This window comes from Otolemur garnettii, unplaced genomic scaffold (assembly GCF_000181295.1).
Source record: "Otolemur garnettii isolate 467f Iridium unplaced genomic scaffold, OtoGar3 scaffold00020, whole genome shotgun sequence".
In the NCBI taxonomy this organism is placed as follows: domain Eukaryota; kingdom Metazoa; phylum Chordata; class Mammalia; order Primates; family Galagidae; genus Otolemur; species Otolemur garnettii.
In genome coordinates, this window is record NW_003852415.1 from 14,551,857 (window position 1) to 14,563,960 (window position 12,104).

Here is a 12,104-nt window from a genome sequence, read left to right on the forward strand (position 1 = left end):
CGTAGGCAAAACAGAAGGAAAATTGAAATTATTAAAGTTAGGAATTAAGTTGTAAACTCATAGATGTTTTTTACCACCAGGATTTTCCCAATCCAAAAGTTCACAGACTACTTGGAAATCTAATTATTTGGAACTGATTAAATGTTACCCTGACCTCAACTAACATTTGTGCTTGACTTTTCCTGGGACCTCGGGGATGCAGACGCCAGATGAGACCACCTCTTCTCTCCGTTCTTCTCGCAGGGACAAAGACTGTCATGTGCTGGTGGCGTGGCTCCTGACAGGAGGCTGCTCTGTGGACTACCGCCAGGATCCCAGAGCGACGGAGCGACTCTCGAGACTCCCCCAGTCTGGTCCCTTCCGCTACAGCTCTACTTTCGCTCCGGGTACTCCGGGGGCGGGGCTGGGGAGCGCACGTCCCCGGCGCCGTGACGTCACAATCCCGACGTCATAGAGCCAGCCCTTAGCAACCGACCTAGCGACGGTCTCCGAGCCGCTACCGGTGCTGCCTCCCGCTCTTTGCCAGTCCTCTAATGCAGCGGCTGGGCCTGGCCAAGGGAAGGACCGGAGGGGACGCAGTGTGTCCCCACGGCGGCTGCAAGAAGACTAAACATGGATGGCAGCCGGAGAGGTAAAGGGCAGCTTTCAAGGGCGACCGCGCCGGCCTGCACCCCCCACCTCGCGCCCAGGGCGTTCCAGACATTGTCCCAGGTGTTGCCCAGAGCTGCCCGGAGCTGCCCGAGGCCTGCGCACAGGAACAGGCCCTACTGCCAGGCTCGCAGGCCCGCTTCCTGGCCCTGAATTTGTCGCCCTGACAACCATGCGGCCCAGTCTCCTGAACTTCAGGGACATGGAGCCTTATTACCCCGGTAGCTCTGAGGCAAAGACCTCTGTGGGCCCAGAATCAATCCCTGCTGCTCTCCGTACAGTCGACCTTCATGTCCTGAAAGTAGGGGCCAAATACTCATGCCGTGGGTTTCTTGAGGATTAAATGCAGATAATGCGTAGCAGGCACCTTGTAAGTACTCAGTAAATAGGAAATCTCCCATTCAGTAACTAACTCTCTCCAAAACTGAGTAACCCAGGGCTTCTGTAACTTTGAGAATCCCTTTGGAATCATGTTACGATGAGGATTATGATTCAATAATTCTGTTGGGGGGGTGAGAGTTTGCGTTTATAATTAGTTTCCAGGTGATTCGTGTTGTTGATGGGTGTTATAGATCAGTGGACTCGTTTTAGCAGCAAAGGATTAATCCATAATCACTGTATACACCTGTTTTGACTGACTGTTGAGTCGGGTGGACGTCATGGTGGAGCAGTGTAACCTCATACCTGTACGAATCGGCCCAATCCAAATAGTTTATTATCTTTGTACTATATGAGCAAGTATCATTCATTCTTTTCTCAAGCCAAATAAGGCAAGCTTTAGACTCTCCTTGGTTCCAATTCAGTGTTCTTATCTATTTAAAAGAGTATCTTTAAATCAGGCTGCTAAATGATTCCTTGAAGTATGTCTTGTCTTGCTTTGAATTTGAATGTTTTTATTATGTAATTATTGATCAAAAGTGCTATCAGTGTAGGAAGGAGATAATTATCCATTTGTCAGCAAACCATATGTTCTGACACTTTACCAACCTAAGTTTCAGAGAAAGCAAACCAAAACGCTTTTATGTTCTTAAAAACTTTACACATAAACTAACATTATGCCCTTGCTTAGTACTAGGAACTGTTTCCAAATTATCTCATTTAATGTACAGAACATCTTGTTAGATAGGTATTATCTTTATTTCACAGTAAATAAACTGAAAACAGAAGATCATAAACAACTTGCTAAGGCCACAGTTACTGGCAGAACAGACTTTGAATCCAGGTGAGGAAGGTAAACCCCAAAGTCAGTGCATTTACCTACTATCCCATGAGGCAGAGGGCCTAGAGTCTAGGCCTGGCGTCCTCAAACTACGGCCCGTGGGCCACATGCAGCCCACCTAGGACATTTATCCGGCCTGTCGGGTGCCACTGTCCTGCTTAGCAGCCAACTGGTCCCAACCGGCAGTCCTGCTCTCCAACGGTATGAAGGACAGTGAACTGGCCCCCTGTTTAAAAAGTTTGAGGACCCCTGTTAGGCCCTCTAGATAGTTGTAAAATTTATAGTATAATAGACTTAGTAAGTTCTCAGTATTTGTTTATGGAGTTATTTTAAAAATTAGTCTTATGCCAAATGTAAAAAGGTTTATATTTTTATAACTTAATAAGCTTCACTTTAAGGATATTATGTAATATATAGTAATATCAAATATTATCAATTTTAAATTCTTTAAACAAATGTCATAGTTGACAAATATCTGAGGGTTAGTTCTCATAATACCATAAATTATTATTAATAAAAAATCATGAATTTTAGCCAAAGCTTAAATAATTTTAATTAAAAATACATTTCTTAGATTTCATTAAGAGGTTACTTTGGTTATTTAATAAAATATTAAAACAATAATATTATCTTTGTCATTTTCTGATCCCATTTTAGACTTTATTTTGTAAGGCACACTTTCTGAACGGTGATGTATTAGAAAGAGCAGCAGCCTGAAAAATACTGTCTTGTTTGTAATCTGTTGCTATTAACTAACTAGGTAATAATCTTCAAGTCTCTTTACCTCCCTGAGTTTTAGTATGATAACTTATAAAATGGAGTCTTGGACTAGATAATCTACACGGGGGTGTTTCCAGCTTCTTTTGGGGGAAGGAGAAGAAAAGATTGAGACCATCAAATTGTCATCCACTCTATTATCAATGACCTTTGGAGAGAAGAGAGAGGACAACTTACTAGTATAAATAACTGAAAGTAGCTTGGAAAATAATTGTTTTAAATCTTTTGGTCCCCTAGGGACACTTAGAAATGGCACTTAAGGCTTGGCACTGGTAGCTCAGTGGTTAGGGTGCCAGCCATATACACGGGGGTTGGCGGGTTCGAGCCCAGGCCAGCTAAACAACAATGACAAAATCAACAAAAAAACTAGCTGGGCATTGTGGCAGGTGCCTGTAGTCCCAGCTACTTGGGAGGCTGAGGCAAGAGAATCACTTAAGCCCAAGAGTTTGAGGTTGCTGTGAGCTGTGATGCCCCGGCATCTACCAAGGGCAACATAAAATCCGTCTTAAAAAAAAAAAAAGAAATGGCAGTTAGGTTCCCAAGCCTCTAGTATTTCTGGGAAAGCCTTCCACTAGAAACAGCTTTACCTTTCCTCCGTGGACTTTTCTGAATATCTTAGGAAAATGAAATTATGTGGGAAACTGGGCTTCTCTCATATACTGATGACTTCACTACCCTACTAAGACCTTCAGTCTCTTGGACAGGGTTGTAGTCCTAATGGTTAGAGGATAAGGTTCTTTTCCCTTATCTTTGGTTTGACACTCTTTTCCTTGACTCATTGGAGCATTCATTCTGGGTCCAATCGAAAAATAGAAACCATTCAGTGATTTATACAAGACAAGTTTAATGAATTATCAAACTATCATAAAAGAGTAACTATAAGATATGAGAAGACTCTATATAGTACCCTAAAACTTTCCGGTTGAAAGGGAAATCTCCCAGACTTCAAGGATAAGGTGTCACTGCTCATGCCCAAAGCTTCACTGATGAGGAGTGACATCAGAGCCTTCATATTCCTCAGGAAATGTAATTCATTAAATAATTTAGCTAAGTCGCTAAACAAATAAGCAAACAACAATGAAAACAAGCTCAAGAGAGGATTCTGTATCTAGACTTACTACAATAGATTACCTAAAATGTTCACTTTTCATCAAAAAACGGTGAATCACACAAGCAGAAAAGTGTGACCTGAATATAGGACACAGAGCAGGAACCAGAAGCTACCTGTGAAAGGGCCTAATTGAATTATAGTTTCTATTACTCCTTCCAATTCTGTCAGTTTAAATATGATATTTATGTATAGGAATGTTAGAAACTAATGAGTGTATGCCTTGGAATACATCTGATGATAGACAAGGGAACATAGGCATCAGGGTATATGTAAGTTCCATTTTTGTTATCACCATCTCATACTAAAGAGAAGCTGGATTGGTACCTGTAGGCAGATCTTAAATACCTTTGTTCACATTGGGGAGTGGGAGGATTGGTTTTATTCAAGGTAGTATCACTAGGTTCTAGCCTTTCTTTTATTCTGTCTTCATTCTCTCAAACTTGTTTGAATATACAAGTGACTTTGCAGTGATTTATAGTGAAACACCCATGCTTTAGAATGACATACAGTTGAGATATCGTCTTATTCTTTCATACAATATGTTGCTTCAAGCATGGTTCAAGTACTGAACAATTATATTGTAATGTTTAAGACTTAGGAACCAGACTGTCTGGGTTCAGATCTCAAATATGTCACATTGTAGTTGTGTAATCTTGGGCAAATTATACATTGAACCTCTTTGTGCTTCAGTTCCCCTCATCTTTCAGGTGGGGAGAATGATGGTTCTTATGCATAGTGTTATTTTAAAGATTAAATGAATTTTAAATGCATAGTGTTATTTTAAAGATTAAATGAATTTATATCTGCAAGGTGCTTAGAATTGTGCTTGGCACAGTTAGTATTCAAGAATTAGCATTTTGTTTACATATAAAGAAATCCAACTCACACTGGTTTAAGCTAAAATGGGATTTGGGGGCCCATGTAAAGAAAAGCCTAGGGATGATAGAGCTTCAAACAGTGTTACCAGGAATCTCTTTCTTTCTTGGTTCTACTTTACTCCATGAGGCTTCCTTCTCAGACAGGTTCCCCTTACGTGCAGTCAGCAAGTTATAAACGGGATAGGTTTTATAGGTTGATTCTTAACTTAAATGTGTATGTAAGTTTGAAGAGATACATTTACCTATTACCTGTCATAGCTTCCATGTGATGTCGGATGTTTATAACTCCTGGACTGCCTGTAGATGGTGCAAGATAGCCACCAGCACCGCCAGGCTTGCTGAGATCCTACACTGGGTTTAGCAGCCCAGTGAAATGATAGTGTCTGTCCTAATAGTTCCAGCAAAAATCCCAAGTTTTTATCTCATGGCTGGACTTGGGTCACATATTCATTGCAGATTCAGTCAACACAGCTGGCCAGATTAGGGTTCTGTTCCCAGCCCTGACAATGGAATCGGCTTTATTGAACCACCTGGGCTGTGTAGATGAGGTGACATTTCCCAAGGGAAAGTCAAGGTACTATTTCTAGGTAAAGAGACACGTGAATTATAGACAAGCAAAACATTTTATTTCTAGAGAAATAAGGTTTTCTTGATCATAGTTCACTGTAGAGTTTGCTAGTATATTTTCTTAGTTCAGGTCTCACCCTTCCTTCTTTCCTGGTAGAAACTATGTTAATTTCATGACTGTCTTTATCGCCCAACTCAAAGGGTATCACCATGACTTGTATTGTCCTAAATAAGTTAGTTTTTTTTCCCTTCCTGCTCTCTGACCTGTGATGTGTAAGGAGCTTCTTGGATATTCTGATCACAAATTGTTTTTCCATTTTAGCCTGTTCTAGCAAGTTTTGTTCTCTGGTCCTAGATTTTAGTTCTCCTAACTCCATACTTCTTTTTCTGTTTTAGTTATCTATTTTTTTCTTTTCTCTTTTTTTTTTTTTTTTTGGAGACAGAGTCTCACATTCTCACCCTCAGTAGAGTGCGTGGCGTCATAGCTTACAGCAACCTCAAACTCTTGGGCTCAAGCGATTCTCTTGCCTCAGCCTCCTGGGTGGGCTGGGACTACAGGCACCCACCACATGCCTGGCTGTTTTTAGAGATGGGGGTCTCGCTCTTACACAGGGAATCCACCTGCCTCAGCCTCCCAGAGTGCTAGGATTACAAGTTACAGGTGTGAGTCACTGCCTATTTCTATTAGACTTTGTATGTATTCTTATAGCTTCATAGTCCACCTCACAGCAAACTGACCAGTGCATACTCTAAAACATCTCCATCTTGAAAATACTATTCATATTTTACACACTAAATAATATATAGTGCTATAACTTAGCTTTCTTATTTTGGAGATTACTCCTAAAAATCAGTCACATTTTGAGAGAGGATTTATTTTGTGATGAGGTCTATAACTAATTTTCCAATAGCCCATGTAGTTTGGAAGATCCAAGCCAAGGGGTAAGTGGGCTAGACTAGATGAATCTTAAGACATCTTTCAATCATAAAATTCTGATTTTACATATATATATTTTATACATAGTAACATGATATAATCCACTCAATTACTTTGTGAGAAGATTTCTGCCTTAAAATTATTTTTAAGGACAGACTAGCCTGTAATTAACAAAATCTCAGCTATATTATATCTCAAAACAGTTAAAAATCTAGTAGGTCAGTAGTGTACATAATTGATGTATTTATTATTTTATGTAGTGAAATAAACATCTCTGCCTAATGTAATATCTCATGCCTGTAATCACAGCTCTTTGGGAGGCCAAGGTGGGACGATCCCTTGAGGCCAGGCATTGGAGACCAGCCTGGGCACCATAGTGAGACCCCATCTCTACAAAAGAATAAAATAATTAACTGGGTGTGGTGGTACATGCCTGTGGTTCTAGCAGCTTGGGAGGTTGAGACAGAAGGAGTTTGAGGTTACAGTGAGGTCTGATTGTACCACTATATTCCAGCCAGGGTGATAGAGCAAAATACTATCTCCAGAAAATAAATACATAAAAGTTTCAGCTACAGTTGAAAATAACTTATTTTCTTAAAAGAGGAAATATTTTTATGGCTGCAGATTTTTTGGTATATCATTGCTGGCTAGTAATATGGGTAAATAAAATTTAGACAACCTGGTAGTTAAAGAGATATTCATTATTTTTAAGATATTTAGTACTGTTGCACTGTGAAAGTTGTATTTTGTTTTGTTCTGATTCATGGTTTTTTTTGTTGAAGTCAGAGCAACCTCTGTCCTTCCCAGATATGGTCCTCCCTGCCTATTTAAAGGACACTTGAGCACCAAAAGTAATGGTAAGTGCGATATTTAAAATGACAGCTCTGTTAAAAGACTAGATGTTTCTTTTATTTGAAAATGGTATGAAATGATGAAAAAATTATCTAATGAATACTAGAACTTCATATTATTAATTATAATTAAATGTTATAAGAATTCTTGAAATTAGAGAACTTTGGAGTCTATGATTTCAAACTGTTATTGTGCCCTGGATGTGATCCAGGTGGCTGCCTCCTATTCCCTGCAACAACTGCTGTCCAGCTTTACTTATGCTGGGGGACTCCCCTGGTTTAAGGCATTCCTGCCTTGTTAAAATAGTGATTTGCAGATGCTAAAGACACAGCACTGAAAAAGAAAAACTATGCAGTGAAAAAGAGCACTTGAATAATGCGTCATGTATATCAGGAGCAAAACACTTACAGGGTTCTTTATCCAACCGGATTTCTAGGTCCTGTGATGTTTTTATATTTTAAAGCCTTTAAGGTAAAATTTTAATACAAGTTTCAAAATAAATGTTTATAATTACAGATTAAAAACATGACTGGTTTTTTAGACAAAATAATCAAATACCTTTTTTCCTTATTTACATGAAAAATCCTTGCTAACTGTTACCTCCAAATGTGAAGGAAGGATCGAGTTTTCTGTTATCTCACTTATTTCTTTGTATTAGAATGTGATACACATATATGTGTGTGCATATATAATATCCAGAATCATAATCTTTGAAAAGGCAATTTTTAAATAAAAACTTGAGATGATTTAAAATATACCATATGTAGAAAAGCAGGAAGAAGAATAATATGTAAAGATGGCTAACTTCTCTTTAAAAGCAAAGCTATGGGCTCAGCACCTGTGGCTCAAAGGGCTAAGGCGCCAGCCACATACACCTAAGGTGGCAGGTTCTAATCCAGCCCAGACCCGCCAAGCAACAATGATGGCTGCAATCAAAAAAAAAAAAAATAGCCAGGTGTTGTGGCGGGCACCTGTGGTCCCAGCTACTTGGGAGGCTGAGGCAGGAGACTTGCTTGAGCCCAGGAGTTGGAGGTTGCTGTGAGCTGTGAAGCCACAGCACTCTACCCAGGGGGATAGCTTGAGGCTCTGTCTCAAAAAAAAAAAAAAAGCAAAGCTATGTATACAGATGGTATGAGGTTACCTTGGTTAATATCTAACTGCAGCCTTTATCAGCAGTGTGACCTTAAGGCCTAACTCATGTGTCCCAGTTTCCACTCTATTAAATGATAATAGTAATGACTAGATAAGTTATACATGTAAAAAATACATAGTAAACGTTACCCTTACAATAATTTTTGTATACGCTTATATTATGCCTAGAATTTCCCTGTAAGGATGAGTAAAAAAGTAACATATTTCTGGGAGGCGAGACTAAGTAAGGGTCAGTGTAGAAAAGTCATTTACTTTTTAATCTTTATGTGCTATTTTAGCTGTTGGATTTTTTTTAAGCTACATGTATATATTCTCAAAAATAGTTTTAAACATTACAACTACATTTGCATTTTATACTTGCATATAAGTGCTTAACTATGTCTAAGATTTCGTTTATACAATTTGGATGAGGGCCAAGGAGTTCGAATGCTATGGAATTTCTATGTGATTATACTTGTCTTAAGATAGTCCTTGTATTGAAGAAGATACTACTTCATAAAGACTACAGTAAACTGATTTATAAATCTTGTTTTCAGGTTTAATTTAGAAATTTGCCTCTCAGAATAGAAGCTTCTTATACAGGGTTTTGTGGTTTGGGATTCATTTAATCTCCCAAACTCCATGGATTGTTTAAGTATTAGCAATGGTAACATTATTTTATAATAAAACAATAGCTAAACATTCCTACTTATAAGATTAAGAGCTGACAAAAAGAAATAGTTCTGTAATTGTAATAATAGATAATCTAGAAGCTCTTCCTCAAACTCTCAGGCTTGTAAAACTTACTGTTGGAAGAGTTTGAACCCAAGTGACCAATAATAGCTCATTGGCAAGTATCATTGCAAGATTAAGGCTAGGCCATATTCAGTATCGCAATGTTATAATATCAGTATCCTCTGTGATTGAATTTCAGACATTTTATGAGAATGAGCTTGATAATCAGCAACTTGTTTATCTCATGATGATTTTTATATTAATTTTAAATATATAATGATTAAATATGTTTTAATTTTTAGCTTTTTGCACTGACTCCTCTTCTCTCAGACTAAGCACTCTCCAGCTGGTCAAGAATCACATGACTGTTCACTATAATAAAATCCTTTCAGCCAAAGGTAAAAAATGTGCAAATGTGAACTTTCTGTGCCCAATTTAAACATGCAACTTCACTTCTCACTAGCATACATCTGTAACAAAAATGAATACATTATATAGAAAAGGATTTGTGTTTTAAAAGGATTGTGAAATTGTAACTATTGACTCTATGTATATACACAGTAAATTCAGCATGCCATTTTTGTTAACTATATTTGAAATCTATATAATGCATATGTTATTTCATTTTATCCATGTTATTCATAATATTTTGTTGGTAAATATTCTTAATATAATAAAAGTTTATCTTTTTTTGTTTCCAAGTCTACTAAGGTTGCACAAAAAAGATGCTAGCTAATACTTTTTTCTATTTAATTGTTTTCTTTTTAATCAGCTGTATTTATTTATATAATGCATTAATTATAATTGTACAGTTAAATATTTTGGAAAATGGATCTATTTCTATAACCACTACCACCCTCATGCTATAAAACGTGGGTCAACTAACTATATTTTGCAGGACGAATTCTCCTGCCACCTATTTTTATATAACTCATAAACTAACAATGGAGTTTATATTTTCAAATGGTAGCAAAAAATTTAAAAAAACAGTATTTTGTGACATGTGAAAATCATGAAATTCAAATTAAATTGCCCGTAAACAAACTTAATCACGTTCTATCTTTTACGCTCAAAATGCAGCTTTTGCACTAAAATGCAGAGTTGACTAGTTGTAACAGATTATCACCCTGCAAAGCCTGAAGCATTTAGTATTTAGCATTTTGTAGAAGAGGTTTGCTGACCCCTGATAGAGAACATTTCCATCACCCAGTGAAGTTCCCCCTACTTCTTTGCAATCAGTCCCGTCTCCCCAAATCCCTGGCAACCACTCATTTGCTCCCTCTTACTATACTTTTGCCTTTTCTATAATTTAGTATAAATAGAATCATTCAATATGTATCCTTTTGAGTATGGCTTCTTTCAGTTAGCATAATGCTTTTGAAACTAATCCATGTTGTTATATGTATCAGTATTTCTTCTTTTTAATTGTTAAAGAGCATTCCACTTAATCTACCACAATTTGTTTATCGGTTCACCGGTTGGTGGACATTTGGATTGTTTTAACTCAGTTTTCCCTATTAGGAATAAAGCTGCTATAAACATTCACATACAATCTTTGAACATGTGTTTCCGTTTCACTTGGGTGAATTTATTTTCTAGGAATGGAACTGCACAATATGCTAAGTGTATGTTTAACTTTATAAGAAACTGTCTTCCAGAGCACTACACCATTTTGCATTTTCATTACTTCTCATTCTCACCAACCATTGGTTATTTACTGTCCTTTTTTAGCCATTCTAGTGGATATGTTGCAGTAGTAGTAGAAGTAGTTTTGGTTTGCATTTCCCTGATATCTAATGATGGTGAACAACTTATTATTTGCCAACTGTTTATCTCCTTTGGTGAAATGCCTATTCAAATACATTGCCCAATTTTAAAAACTGATTGTTTGTCTCCTTAGTGTTAAGTTGTGAAAATTTCATTACATATTAAATACAAATTCTATATCAAATATATGTTTTGCAAATATATTTTCAGGCTATGATTGGTCTTTTTACAATTTTTATTCTGATGTAATTTTAGACTTATAGAAAAATTCAAAAATAGTAAACACCATTTACCTGGTTTCCCTTAATGTTAAAATCTTAAAAACCATAGTATAATGATCAAAACCAGGATGTTAATATAGATACAATATTATTAGCTATAAATCTTATTTGAATTTCACCAGTTTTTACTAATGTGTTTTAAAATTTTATTATTCTCTGATTTGAAGAGCTAAAGTTTTTAAGTCTTAGTTCACATTTTTTGATGTTTATACTTTTTAAAGGTTGAAAAAATCAAAAGAAAAATGTTTTGTGATGTGAAAATCATGTGAAATCAAGTTTAGTTTTTCATTTTTGTAATAATTTTTTTCATGTCCTGTTTAAGGAATCTTTCCCTTATCTTAGGTCACTAGAATTTTCTTAATGTGTTTTCTTCTAGAAGTTTTATAGTTTTAGCTTACCTTTAAGTTTGTGATCTATGTTGAACTGGTTTTTGCATATGACATAAGATTTGGAGGGGTTTTTTTGCCTACTTATATACAAATTTTCTGGTATATTTGTTGAGGCAATAATTCTTTACTCCATTTGATTGCCATGGCACTTTCTGAAAGGCAGTTGACATATCTGTGTGTCTATTTCTGGACTTAACACTTTGGTTCTTTGATCTGTATATCTCTATCTTTATGCCCATACCACGCTACCTTAATTGCTGTGGCATTACAATAAGCCTTGAAATCAGGTAGTATAAGTCTTTATCCTTAATTTTGCTCCTTCTTCCCCCCTCAGTATTGTTTTAGAACTACAATGACAAACATGTTAAGAATGTCATATTTTTGAATAGTTTATATTGGTATGTTTTCAAGTTCACTGTCATTTTCTTCTGCAGTATCTAATGAGTTATTATACCCAACTGGTGTATTTTTTTTTAATCAAGGATATTGTTTTTTTTCATCTCTAGAAGTATAACAGAAAGCAAAATAAGAAACTGCAAGTTCTGGAACTTTTCTTAATTTCCACATTTGTATTTATTGCATTTATAAATATTAAGAATATTATTTAACAATTTTTCTCTTTCAGCTGCAGTAGACTGCTCAGTTCCAATAAGCATGAGTGCTAGCATCAAATGTAAGTAACTTTCTTACATATCTGCCGTTTTTCTTTCTTTCTTTTTTTTTTATTAAATCATTGCTGTGTACATTAATGCAGTCATGGGGTACAATGTGCTGGTTTTATATACAATTTGAAATATTTTCATCAAACTGGT

At 36.5% G+C, this 12,104-nt stretch overlaps 1 protein-coding gene across 4 annotated transcripts in view; it reads left to right on the forward strand.

Annotated features, from left to right (window-relative positions):
* The first annotated feature begins 451 nt into the window (after positions 1-451).
* The window catches only part of SPATA7 (spermatogenesis associated 7), a 42,859-nt gene continuing 31,206 nt past the window's right edge, over positions 452-12,104 (forward strand). For 3 of the 4 annotated variants that reach the window (XM_003786967.3, XM_023511576.1, XM_023511574.1), the window contains exons 1-4: positions 452-631; positions 6,920-6,994; positions 9,158-9,253; positions 11,918-11,965. In XM_003786967.3, coding sequence (XP_003787015.1) covers positions 613-631; positions 6,920-6,994; positions 9,158-9,253; positions 11,918-11,965 — 238 coding nt within the window. In that variant the 5' untranslated portion in view covers positions 452-612. The remainder of the gene's footprint in view (positions 632-6,919; positions 6,995-9,157; positions 9,254-11,917; positions 11,966-12,104) is intronic. The other variant, XM_023511575.1, reaches the window with a different exon arrangement.